This window comes from Euphorbia lathyris, chromosome 1 (genome assembly GCF_963576675.1).
Source record: "Euphorbia lathyris chromosome 1, ddEupLath1.1, whole genome shotgun sequence".
NCBI lineage: Eukaryota > Viridiplantae > Streptophyta > Magnoliopsida > Malpighiales > Euphorbiaceae > Euphorbia > Euphorbia lathyris.
Genome location: NC_088910.1, coordinates 12,696,335 through 12,710,349, shown reverse-complemented (window position 1 = coordinate 12,710,349; position 14,015 = coordinate 12,696,335). Strand labels below are relative to the sequence as shown.

General features: G+C 30.9%; 1 protein-coding gene across 1 annotated transcript; it reads right to left on the bottom strand.

The window, feature by feature from the left end:
• Positions 1-502: 502 nt before the first annotated feature.
• LOC136222067 (uncharacterized) lies at positions 503-5,536 on the bottom strand. The gene is made up of 2 exons (XM_066009548.1): positions 4,918-5,536; positions 503-921 (listed from the first exon to the last, which is right to left on the bottom strand). The coding sequence occupies exons 1-2, from the start codon at positions 5,267-5,269 to the stop codon at positions 590-592; spliced, it is 684 nt and encodes a 227-aa protein (XP_065865620.1). The 5' UTR covers positions 5,270-5,536; the 3' UTR covers positions 503-589.
• Positions 5,537-14,015: the final 8,479 nt, after the last annotated feature.

Sequence of the window (14,015 nt, the reverse complement as noted above, 5' to 3'; positions counted from 1 at the left end):
TGACTTTATTGACAGAGATGTGCTACTTTAGTGGTCACCGGTGAAAATACTCTCTTTTTTATTTTTTTGGTAAGAAAGGAAAGGAAGGTGAAAATACTCTCTAATTTAGTGACTGTGTGTGCTTTATCCAAAAAATTCCTCTCCGTCTGAACAATGTTACTAAAAATTCCTTCTCACTATCAAAATTGATGTAGTGAAGGATCTCTTTACAAAAAAAAAAAAAGTGAAAGAGAAGAAGATTTTCAAAATAATAGCCGAAAAAATCTATTGTCTGCTCTCAATCCGTAAAAAAAACGGTCTATATTAGATGTAATAATACCTAGAGGAAAAAAAATGCCCTCTAACTTTAATTCTATATGTACCATTTACCGCGAAAATTTTCCATAGTCCTCAAAGTATCGAAGCATGAAACCACAAGTTTCTTTTTTGAACTTTTCCCATTTAATTGCATTCAATATTTTTCTGTCTAGGTGCTCCGTTTTCACAATGACAGCACAGTGTATGCATAAACAAGGTCAAGAACATCCTGCAAACTGAAAAAAAGAAAGAGAACAATCAGCATATCAAACAATCACAACATAGAAATAACCTAATTGTCCTGTAATGATTCAACAAAAGTTATAATAAGATTTGCCATCTTAGCATCATAAGCAGGCCCTTCCATCTGGAAATGGCCTGCACCTTCAATGAGATATGTTTCAACTCTTCCGGCAGCCGAACGCAGCTTGTTCTGCAGTTGCTTAACGCTCGTAAACCCGTCTCGGGTTCCCATTACGAAGAGTTTCGGTTTTGGAGACTGTAAGATGGTTTTGTGATGCCGGCCGAAAAGAATTGAGGCTGTCAAGCCAAAAGGGTATCCAAGACTTGCGTATCCAACTACTTCCTTGATCTCATCTACTGCAGAACCTGCAATTGGTGCACCTGCACAAGATGGAACAAGCAGAAGTCTCTGCATTATGTACAGCTGTGATAGACATTTGTCGGTGACTAACAAGCGAGGTTGTAAAGAAACGTTAGGCGCTAGTCGGGCGGACAGGGCCTTGGGCATTAATCGGATTTGTATTTTTACATTTTCTTATATAAATGCTAATAAAATATGCATTGTACTATCTAAAAATAATAATATAAAATGATTTAATATAGGAAAACATGTATAGTTATAACATGTATTCTTAAAAAACGTGTAAGAAAACATTTACACAACAATATCATTGAAACAAGTAAAAAAATAATGTACATAAGTAATATAATTAACCGAAAAATATGAAATAGTATCCTTAAAGTCTTCAACCATATCATGGAAATAAGTAGAGAATGCAATTAAACAAAAAATATCCGAAAATAATAAACACAATTCACCAAAAACCATGCGACAAATTCAAGAATGAATTATAATAAAGCAAAAAAATCAAAATAATAACAAAAAAAAAAACATTTTTTTGCTTTGATCGCCACTCATATTCTCAATTTTGAGCGCCTAGACGGTCCTGGCGGCCATGTTCTTGAAGGCTACAAGAAACCTAGGGTAAATTGTTCTAAAGGTTACTGAAGTTCGGGGTATATTTCACAAGGTCACTGAACTCATTTTCTTTCAATAAAATTACTGAACTTTATATTTGACTTGGAGAAGGCATATGATAAGGTACCAAGGGAAGTACTTTGGTGGACCTTAATAAGGAAAGACATTTCGCGGAAATATATTGACATCATAAAGGACATGTATGAGGGAGCATGCACGAGTGTACGTACCAGTGTTGGGAAGACTGAAGAGTTCCCTGTTACGATTGGAGTGCATCAAAGTTCTGCACTAAGCCCATTTCTTTTTGCCATCATTATGGATGAAATAACGAGTTCACTTCAAGATGGTATACCATGGTGCATGTTGTTTGCAGATGATATTGTGTTGGTTGATGAGACGAAAGAAGGTGTGGAGAGGAAGTTGGAACTATGGAGACAAACTTTAGAATCTAGAGGCTTTAAGTTGAATCGAAGTAAGACAGAATATTTGGAGTATAAGTTTAGCAATGATAGGAGTAGGGAGGTAGGGACAATCACCCTAGATGGGAGAGTTGTTCAGGCCTCGGAGTGTTTCCGGTATTTAGGATCTATTATCCAAACAGATGGAGAAGTAGATGGAGATGTTGCTCATAGGATTAAATCTGGTTGGGCGAAGTGGAAGAGTGCTACGGGTTCCTTTGTGACCCCCGCATGCCTAATAGATTGAAGGGAAAATTCTACCGCACGGCAATCAGAGCAGCATTGTTATATGGTACGGAGTGTTGGGCAGTGAAACACTGTCACATCCATAAGATGTCGGTGGCGGAGATGCGTATGTTGAGATGGATGCGTGGTCATACGAGAAAGGATAGGGTGAGTAATGAAATAATTAGGACAAAAGTAGGGGTTACATCTATTGAGAATAAAATGAGGGAAACCCGATTAAGGTGGTTTGGCCATGTAAGACGAAGAGCGCTTGATGCGCCGGTTAGGAGGACTAAAGAGTGGCAAAGGGATGTAGTGGTGAGGGGTAGGGGTAGACCTTAGCAAACTTGGAGAAGGGTGATCGAGAGTGATATGAGTTTATTAGAGATTGAGGAGAATATGGTAGTGGATAGGACAGAGTGGAGGGAGAGAATTTGTGTGACACGACTTGATTGCACGGTTTCATATGATGGTTCATGTTAGCCGACCCCGAATCATTTCGGGACTAAGACTTTGTTGTTGTTGTATTCTGATCAATTTGTGTATAGAAACTCACTGGAATATCGTGGCACAAAAGAAAATTTTGATTATAGGCCAAGTAAGTGTCATGTTAGACAAATAATGTGATTTTTTTCAAATTCTTCTTGTGGTTCATGATGTGCCACGCATCTGCAGTAAAATTCAGATATGACGCTTAATTGGTATATAGTCAATTGTCTTCTATGATAAGTCAATATTCCGGTGAGTTTTTGTAAACAAATTGGCTGGATTGAAATCAAATGTGAAGTTCAGTGATTTTATTGAAAGAAAATGAATTCAATGAACTTTCTAAAACATACCCTAAATTTCAGTGACTACTGGTGCATTCTAATTTTTACCCAAGAAACCTGATAAGAAAGAGACATAGATGGAAGGCATAACAGGAAGTAAAACTACTATAATGTGAGAAAGAAGCTACGAAAGCTGAATTCAACTGCTATGGATTAGACATGTTTAGAAGTAGAAGACATAGCGAGAAATGTGTTAAGTTGAGAGTGTTTTTCGTATTTTTTTATTTAGAGTTGTCAATTTCTGACATGACAATATGATTTTCAAAGACAATCGACTTGACACGACCCATTTGACACAATTATCATTTTTATGTGATTTATATTATATATAATTATAAGGATAAATAGATTTACATAACATGATTATAACACGATAACTGATCTTAAGTTTTCAGTTTTCTATACTGATTTTGTTGAGCCATGTGAAAGCAATGAAGCAAGAAATGTTTTATACTGTCTTTTCTTATCAAACTCATCCAACTGTCATATACATATTCAGGTGTTATTTCCCAAACAAATTATATCACCAATTCAGGCAAATATTGACAATGACATGATGCACTTCAAAGAAACATATTCAACTGGGAAAAGATTATGACATGGCATAAGATATTAAAATACCCTTTCAATTGCCAACCATGAACAATTTTATCTGTAACGTCATAAATGATATAATCAAGGGCCTAACATTAATAAGTTGGGTCAATTTCAAACATCATTAGAAAAAAACCCATATGCTATGTTCATATGTTCTACACTAGTTACATATCATTTAGTACATAAAGCAATAGTTTTCCGATTTCAAAATAGATTTGGGATGGAATTCCTTTAAGCTCGACAGAATATTTAGTTTTTTTTTTTTAAAAAAAATTGTTCACGTGTACACGTGTTTGTGTTTTTATTGGTTAACGATGGTGATAACATGGCATACAGGTACAATAGAGATAATGGATTCATGACTGAAGATATGGTCCCATTAATGATGTCTGAAATTAGGTCAATTTGCTAATTTTAGGTAACTTTAAGAGCAAAATTTCTCTTGGTTCAGAAGGATATGAGTATTCCCTTATGATATTTAAGGGATTCACACCCAACTTGCTAAGTATTCTTCCCCAAAACTGCCTAATCTCATACTTAACTAAACCTATCACCACTGTTCATCAAGAATATCTATATGACTGTAGCAGAGGAAATAATGAAAACATCTAAGAATACCCAAAACAGCAGTTGCTCGTTCATCTACAAACACCAAATCCCAACCAACAGCTATTGGAAAAATAAGACAGTAGGTTCAACTGTTGCTGTTTACTATTTGTTGTTGTTAGTAGCCGATAAATATAGTTAATTTTTCTTCCAAAATAACTATCACCCTTTGCACTTATTTTCTCGATCTTAACCGAGCACTCTCTGTCTAAAAAGTAGCTAAAAAAGAGAACCGAAGGGCACAGAATTCCAGACTAACTCTAATCAGCAAATTCGAATTAAGGGTCAATTTAGCCTCTAAAGTTGGCAGATAGGTTAAGTTTAGTCCGAATCGAAGTTTAGGTATCAATTCAAATACACTCTTGAAGTTGGTAATATTTGACAAATTAGCCCAAATTTAACAAGTTTTTAGGTAGATGTGAAAACAGCAAACCCTATCCACAAAATCTAATCAGCTGAACAATTTCCCATTTTCTCCAGAACAAAAAAGTTCAATAGCTGTGATAGATTAAGAAAGAATTACCAATTTCCTAGATCTAATCAAATCATCTAACCAAAGGCATCAAATCATAAATCATGTCCACAAACTCAATCAATTTCCCAACCAATTAACAAAACTTCACATAACATCCATTCAATTGCAAATCATGAACAAAGAAGAAGAAAAAACAAACCCACATACCAGCAGAGGAACCGACAAGCAAAATCCTGTCAGTAGAAAGATTATCAGAAACCCATCTACAAACAGTAATCACATCTTTGATTTCTGCAAAACCAGTAAGAGAAGCTCTTCCAGAGGATCTTCCAGCACCTCTCATGTCAAAAGTAACAGCCCTGTAACCCTTTTCTGCCAAGGAAACTGCAATTCCTCTCAAGAGAGCTTGACAGCCACCGAGAATTGAATACGGATGGACGAGAACGATGACCAATTTGTCTTTGATCTCATCGTCTTCTTTGGGTTTGAAAATCCTCGTCTTCAGCTTCACTCCGTCACTGGAATCTACAGTTGTGGACTCAACTATACATGTAGACATGTTTTAGAAAGGGAGGGAACAGAGCTCGGGAATGGGTAATTGATGAATTAATGAGATTTGATATGATTTTATTTCGTTGGTTGAAGCAGATGAAGATGAAGATGAAGATGAAGAAAACTATTGAAAGTATTAAAGACTTTGGTCATAGAAGTCTGGGAGTTGGTTGTTTGGCAGAAATAGATTTCTGGTGGATGAAACGGATGAAAACTAAGGGTGTGTTTGGATGGAGGTTTCATAAGGTTCGTTAAAAAAGAGGAGGAAGGGGGAGGAGATTATTTAGAGAACATACAGACGCCATCAATATTTGGTGGGATTGAAATTGAGGTTATTTTAAGATTTTTGAATTTCCATTTAACCTTCATTTAATCTTCATTTAAACTTAAACCCCTTCCCAAACAATGTTAGAAAAATAACATCCATTTAAACTCATTCTCAAGCAAGGTTAGGAAAATAATCTCTTTTTAATGAATCTTTGATTGGCCATGAATTTTCAAAATCCTTGTTTAACCATTTCAATTTGCATAAAATATTTAATTAATTCCTAAATTTACATAAAATATAATCTATTAATCACCTGGTTATAAATAAAAAAGTAAGTTAAATACGGAATATGTGTTACACGTGTCTTAGAATCTATATATAATATAAAACAGTAACGATGGAGCTGAGGTGTCACTCCCTCCTTTTCTACTGATAAAAAATATAATATAAAATAGAATATATTAACTTGAGTTATATTATTATATTTATTTATAAAAAGATTATAAAACAGTAACGATGGAGCTGGGGTGTCACTCCCTCCTTTTCTACTGATAAAAAATATAATATAAAATAGAATATATTAACTTTAGTTATATTATTATATTTATTTATAAAAAGATTATTTTATCCGTACTATATCTAAGAGTTTTACAGAATTTAAATTAATCTCTAAAATCTCTCTAATTCTCTGCATATCTATATCTAAAAGTTCTACATAATTTAAATTAGTCCCTAAAATCTCTCTATTTCTTTGCATATCTATATATAATATAAAACAGTAACGATGGAGCTGAGGTGTCACTTCCTCCTTTTTTATATCATTCATTGTAATTATTAATTATATTTTTGTTAATATTTATATATTAAGATGAATCCGTGCATCGCACGGGTCAAAAACTAATGTTATTATATAATTTATACAATATATTAAAATATATTAAAAATGAAGTTCTTATTTTTTCAACTATAAAACATTTTTTTATCTAGTATTAGAATCGTATAGCCTGACCTTGGTCGTTTTATTTTTTTATTTTTTAAGATGCGTGCAATACATCTTCCACGTTTAACTTACCTTTTTTTTTTACAACTGAGTGATTAATTGATTATATTTTCCACAAGTTTAGAGAGCTAACTGAATTTATGCAAGTTCAGGGGGTTATCAAGATACGTTGAAAGTTCTGAGGGTCAATCAACATTTTAGAACAAATTCAGGTAGCGAATGATGTATTAAACCAAATAAAAAAAGAAAGGAAATTCTAATGTGGCACGGTTCTAATAGAATGGTCCAATAGAAATTTAGTAACCCCTAGTTGTCTAGAAACACTCGATTTTCCACGTTAAATAGAGGACCTTCTATATATATTTGTTTATATATAACATGTACTTACACATATTATAAAAAGTCTCATTATTTTAAATATTAAGTGGAATTACACTATAAGTGTCGAAATGTGAATTTGAGGTTCTTTAAGTGACATAGAAGACCAGGTGCTTAATAATATAACCAATTGATTTTTTGTAATTCGAGGAGGGAAAATTATTAGAAGTACCCAGTTCTCCATGTCAAATGAAGGACTTCCTATACATATTTTGACACGTGTAACATGGACTCACACACATTATAAGAGGCTCCACTATTTTAATTAGGGTTAAGGTGCAAAAATATTCCTAACGTTTTGGGCCAGAAGCAAGTTTACCCATAACATCTGAAATGGTGCAATTTTACCCCCTAACGTTGGAAGCCAATAGCAATTTTACTCTTAACATTAATAAATTGGGTCAATTCGAGAAATAATTCATCAAACTGTCTTCTCGGTCATGAATCTTGTCATCTACACTTCACACGTGCGTCATTTTATCAGTAAAAAATCACAAACATATGTTGGAATGTGAAAAAAAAATAAAAAAAATATACTGTCTTTTGTACGAATTAGACAAAAAAAATTCAAAAAATTCACCGAATGTATAAATATTAATCTCCAATTCTATTATTAAATTACAAAAAACATGAATTTTTTTTTTTAACGAATTGATATGCAATTAATGCAAAATAAGGAATATAATTATTTGTGTTTTATAATAGTATCTAAAATTGATCCAAATTATCAACATTGGGAGTAAAATTGCTCGTGGCTACAAACGTTAGAGGTAAAATTGCACCATTTTAGACGTTAGGGGTAAAATTGCTCCTGATCCAAAACGTTAGGGGTATTTTTGCACCTTAATCCTTATTTTAATTATTAAGTGGAGTCATATTACAGGTGTCGAAATGTGAATTTGGGGTTCTCCAGGTGACATGGAAGACCGAATGCTTAATAATATAAACAATTGATTTTTAGTGATTCGAGGAGGGGACATTATTAGAAGCACCCGATTCGCCCATGTCAAATGGAGGACTTCCAATACATATTTGGACACGTGTAACATGGATCCACACATATTATAAGAGGCTCCATTATTTTAATTAACAAGTGAGACCACAGTACAAGTGTCCAAATGTGAATTGGGGGTGCTCCGAGTGACATGGAAGACCGAATGCATAATACTCATATTCACTGCTTATTTGATGAGTCACTAAGATGTTGTTGAGTTGATTTTTAACCTTCTCTCCTCAAATTTTAACTTAATAGCCCAACTAAGAAGCTGTTTGAGATGCTGATGTGATATCAAAAGCACAAGAGCATGGAACAAAGGAGCTTGGAGTTAAGGAGCCCAGTAGAAGCATGAGGGATCCATTGGAGCTGTCAATTGGACCTATGACGAAGAATCGTGCAAAGAAAGACCAACAAATGCTTAATGGACTCATCTTGAGCTTCTTTAAGCAAGGAATGAATTCTAGCAAAGTCATTAAAGATGGTGTGTTTTTGTGTTGTATCCAAGCCCAAGCCCATAATAGTGATATGTAAAAAGGTTGATCATGTTTTAAGAGAAGCTTTAGACTTGCATGTGTTTGGCATGTGCAAAACCCATTGGGACTCATCTATATATATAATATAAAACAGTAACGATGGAGCTGAGGTGTCACTTCCTCATTTTTTACTGATAAAAAATATAATATATTAACTTTAGTTATATTATTATATTTATTTATAAAAAGATTATTTTATCCGTAATATATCTAAGAGTTTTACAGAATTTAAATTAATCTCTAAAATCTCTCTAATTCTCTGCATATCTATATCTAAAAGTTCTACATAATTTAAATTAGTCCCTAAAATATCTCTAATTCTCTGCATATCTATATATATAATATAAAACAGTAACGATGGAGCTGAGGTGTCACTTCCTCCTTTTGTACTGATAAAAAATATAATATATTAACTTTAGTTATATTATTATATTTATTTGTAAAAAGATTATTTTATCTGTACTATATCTAAGAGATCTACATAATTTAAATTAATCCCTAAAATCTCTCTAATTCTCTGCATATCTATATCTAAAAGTTATACATAATTTAAATTAATCCCTAAAATATCTCTAATTCTCTGCATATCTATATCTAAAAGTTCTACATAATTAAAATTACTCCCTAAAATCTCTCTAATTCTCTGCATATCTATATATAATATAAAACAGTAACGATGGAGCTGAGGTGTCACTTCCTCCTTTTTTGCTGATAAAAAATATAATATAAAATATAATATATTAACTTTAGTTATATTATTATATTTATTTATAAAAAGATTATTTTATCTGTACTATATCTAAGAGATCTACATAATTTAAATTAATCCCTAAAATCTCTCTAATTCTCTGCATATCTATATCTAAAAGTTATATATAATTTAAATTAATCCCTAAAATATCTCTAATTCCCTGCATATCTATATCTAAAAGTTCTACATAATTTAAATTAATCCCTAAAATCCCTTTAATTCTCTGCATATCTATATTCTATATAAAACAGTAACGATTGAGCTGAGGTGTCACTTCCTCCTTTTTTACTGATAAAAAATATAATAAAAAATATAATATATTAACTTTAGTTATATTATTATATTTATTTATAAAAAGATTATTTTATCCGTATTATATCTAAGAGTTCTACAGAATTTAAATTAATCCCTAAAATCTCTCTAATTCTCTGCATATCTATATATAATATAAAACAGTAACGATGGAGCTGAGGTGTCACTCCCTCCTTTTTTACTAATAAAAAATATAATAAAAAATATAATATATTAACTTTAGTTATATTATTATATTTATTTATAAAAAGATTATTTTATCCGTACTATATCTAAGAGTTCTACAGAATTTAAATTAATCTCTAAAATCTCTCTAATTCTCTGCATATCTATATTTAAAAGTTCTACATAATTTAAATTAGTCCCTAAAATCTCTCTATTTCTTTGCATATCTATATATAATATAAAACAGTAACGATGGAGCTGAGGTGTCATTTCCTCCTTTTTTATATCATTAATTGTAATTATTAATTATATTTTTGTTAATATTTATATATTAAGATGAATCCGTGCATCGCACGGGTCAAAAACTAGTTAAAATTAATGCTATAACCTTATAGGTTTGATTGGGCTTATTTCTAGCTAATTAAAAGGCCCAAATAATGTTAATTAGTGGGCTGAAATTGGGCTCTAAAGGACAAAAACGAATTTAATGTTTTTCCTTGTCTAATTAGGATTTCTTTTATCTTGGTGCACTAGGATTCAACTTCCTTTTTAGTTTAGGTTTAGGTTTATTTTGTAGCCTATATAAAGGCTTGTATTCTTCATTATTTTCATCAATCATACATCAATATTTTTATGAACAAAAGTTCTTCTTTTCCTTTGGGAATTATTTTCAATCCGGGATTGAATTCTTTATTGTGAGCTTGAGAGACCGGGTCATCATTCTTGCAATATTATCTTGATCGTGAACAAGTATTTTGGTAAGGTACTTGTGAATCGCCAAACACTCAGGTTCCAATTTAATTATTCGAAGGTGTAAGGTTAGATCTCCTTTCATTGTCTTTAATTCTTTGGGATTGGTTTGTTATCACCAATTTATGCTTGTTATTTGATGATATTAATTCCTTGAGATAGATCGGGAAAACTTGTTGATTTGGTTATTATTTCTCTTTCATAACCAATATCACATCAGATGCTCTTAGGGTGCGTTTGGTATGACGTAATGCAATGTAATGTAATCAAAGTTGTAATGTAATCAAACTTGTAATGTAATGGAATGGAATGGTGATTCCATTACCATGTTTGGTTAAAAAAAATGATGAAATGTAATTAGCATTACATTACTTATGTTTGCTTAGTTAAATATAATCGTAAAATTTTATTTACATAATTAAAATCAACAAAAAAACATGAAAATCGTGAAATTAGTATATAATTTTCCGTGTTTTCATAGTATTTTTTTTACATTTTTCTCGTTTTTCATTTTCCATTTTCACCGTTTTTTATTTATTTTCTCATTTTCTTATTTTTCATTCTTCATTTTTTTCTTTTTTTTCGTTTTTAGATTTTCTAGTTTTTGCGTTTTTGAGAATGATGAGAAGTGAGATTTGACAAATGAGAGGTTAGATGAAACTTTAAAGATAGAAATTAGGATTACTTGTTGGATGTAATGAGAATTCAATCCATTTTTTTATGTAATGGGGATTACAATAGTTGTTAAACAAAATTTAATCTATGGATTTCTCATTCCATTACAACAAAATTTTAAAAGTGCAACCAAACATGGTAATGACCCTTCAATGTAATGGGCATTCCATTACAAAGCTCATTACATCTTACCAAACGGGCCCTTAGTGATTTGATGAGTCACTATGAGACTTTTGAGTTGGTTTTTAACATTCTCTCCTCAAATTTTAACTTAAGAATCCATAGGCTGTTGGAGATGGTTTAAAGTAGAAACTTATTCGTTAGAGGTTGGATGTTGCGTCAGTTACCAAATAATGCAATCTTAAACTTAACTTTTAACAGACGTCTAATTTCAAGTTTCATTAATGAAAAAATATTTTTTATATGTAATTTTATATTATGACCGCTGTCCAACCTCTATACACATACGATATTTTTCACCTAGTCAATAACTGACCAAAGGAATTTGTCAATGATCGTTAGATCTAGACTTATTAAATCCAAACCTTACTGTCTGTTTGGTTTCATTTTTCGGAATTATTTTTTACCTTTTAATTCTAAATATGAGATAAGAAGTGTTTGATAAAAAATTCGAAACAAGTGCTTTTAACAGAAAAATCAACTAATATTGTTAGCTATCAACAATAACAAACAATTAACAACAACAAGAAACATGAACAAGTGAACCAAATGAGCCTTTAGTATCGAAAAAACAACTAATCCTTAGGATTAAAGTTATCTACAACTTATGATTATAATAAGCCTAGATGTAAGAGTGTCCGACCAAATTCATTTAGTTAGTCACTAACCAGATAAAAATTACGGTGCATGTAAATATATATATTTTTTTTGGATAAAGTAAATATATATATATTTTTTTGATAAAGTAAATATATATTTTTTATTGCTCTACTAAACAAGATTTAGAATGTTTTATCAGTTATTACATTTATTTTGGAAGAAAAATCAATGAATGTCTAACACTTAACAATAAAAAAACAATAAAATCAAATAGTAAATAACAATAGTTTAATCAAACAAAATCTTAGTATCCATTTGTTTTTTTTTTAGTAAATATAAAAGTGTTTAGTTAAAATTAAAAATAATCTTTTAATAATTATAATAGAAGAAAATTGTCAATGTTATCAGAACCGGACCGGATATTAAATCGTATTTATAAAATGGTCACGAATCATTTAGTCGGACCGGATGGTTCAGATTTATCAGACCGAATGACGTAATAAATAAAAAATAATATATATATATATATATATATATATATAATTAATTTAAATTTATTTTTATAAAATTATATATCCAAAATAAATTATAAAAAAATTTGACTTGTTATTTTTTTGGTCAATTTAAAATTTAAGTATGTAAGGAAATATTTTTTAAATATAAAATGGTTCTAATTATTTCTCTTCATTTTTTTTTTATTAAAATGGCATATGATTAAGGTTGTTCTATTTAGTTTTTTCTTTAAAAAATTTGAATGAATAACTTTTTGAATTTTTTGATTGTATTATTATTCAAAATAAATAATAAAGATAGTAATTTAATAAGAGAGAGAAAGATGAGCATGAGAGAGAATTGGTGGTTTTGAACTCTCATTTACGTGTCCTACAACATTATTTATGTCTTTAGTTTTTACACTTCACACATCTCTAAGAGTAACTATACACCCTCCAACCACTCCACCTCACCAATTTCTAACAACCCTCTCAATAAAACAACTCCAAAAAAAATTCTCTCTAGTGGTTAGTCACAATCACGGGTCCCACACGTCATATAATATTTAATTTTCATTACTTTTAATCAATTAACCTATTTTATAATAATAATAAAATAAAAATCTACTAATATTTAATATTAATCGAATAAATTTATATAATTTGAATAATTTATTTAATTGGATTTAAAAATTAATAGGTAAATATAATTTATTTTCTCCGAATTTTAATCGGTTTTAGTAATTAACAAAAGTGCATTACATTAAGGAAACATACATTTGAAAAAAACGAACAAGGTAAATGCATTAAATTAAAAGGAAAACATGATTAAAAGAGTAAAATTTTCCGACGTTCAAGTAGTAAAAAAACGAACAAGGTAAATGCATTAAATTAAAAGAAAACATGATTAAAAGGAAACATACATGTGCCACTGCAGGTTTGTCGGCCACTTTCTTTTCCTTTTCAAAGTTTAACGCGTCATTTTACAGAATTGATACCCACGCTTCTACTTTTTCCTTCACAACACATGCAAGTGTATCACAATTCCAAATTTTGTTCTTAACATGTGATGAATCATTTTTTTTCCAAACAGGACGCTGGATTGAGCGACCTGCTAGGATTTGGGGAGTCTCCAGCCTTCCCCTCTACTGGTTGGAGACTCCCTAAAAATTATAAAGTGGTCCAAAATAGGACTACTAGAGTTGCTCTAAACCAGCCTTTCCTTCTTCCTCTCTCCTCTTAACTTCCATATTTTCGATTTTTGCTGAGAAAAAAATTCATAAGCAGCAGATCTCCATTTCTTCATTTTCTTTGCAGATCTCCTTTGGCCGCACATCATCTATTTCCTATGCAATTTCATCCCATAATTTCTTTGTGCCTTCCAGTTTCTGTCCATCGGATCTCTATTTTTTACTCTTTTTTTAAATAAATCTTTAAAAAATCAGGGTTGCACCGGTCCGGTTTGTTGAAGATTCAACAAACTGGACTGTCTCGGACCAGACTCCTGGCTGGTTTTCAGTTCGACCGGTCCGACTAACCGATCCGGTTTTTATAACAATGCTAATTATTTTGTTTAAAAAAATATGTATTTTATATTTTTTTTAGTCTTTATATACATTGCATTTTATTATATTTTTAATTTACTATTTGATT

Coding starts and splice junctions, on each gene's coding strand:
- LOC136222067 (XM_066009548.1), bottom strand. CDS start 5,269: ATGTCTACATGTATAGTTGAGTCCACAACTGTAGATTCCAGTGACGGA. Junction 922..4,917: donor GCTTGTCGGTTCCTCTGCTG/GTATGTGGGTTT, acceptor CATCTTGTGCAG/GTGCACCAATTGCAGGTTCT.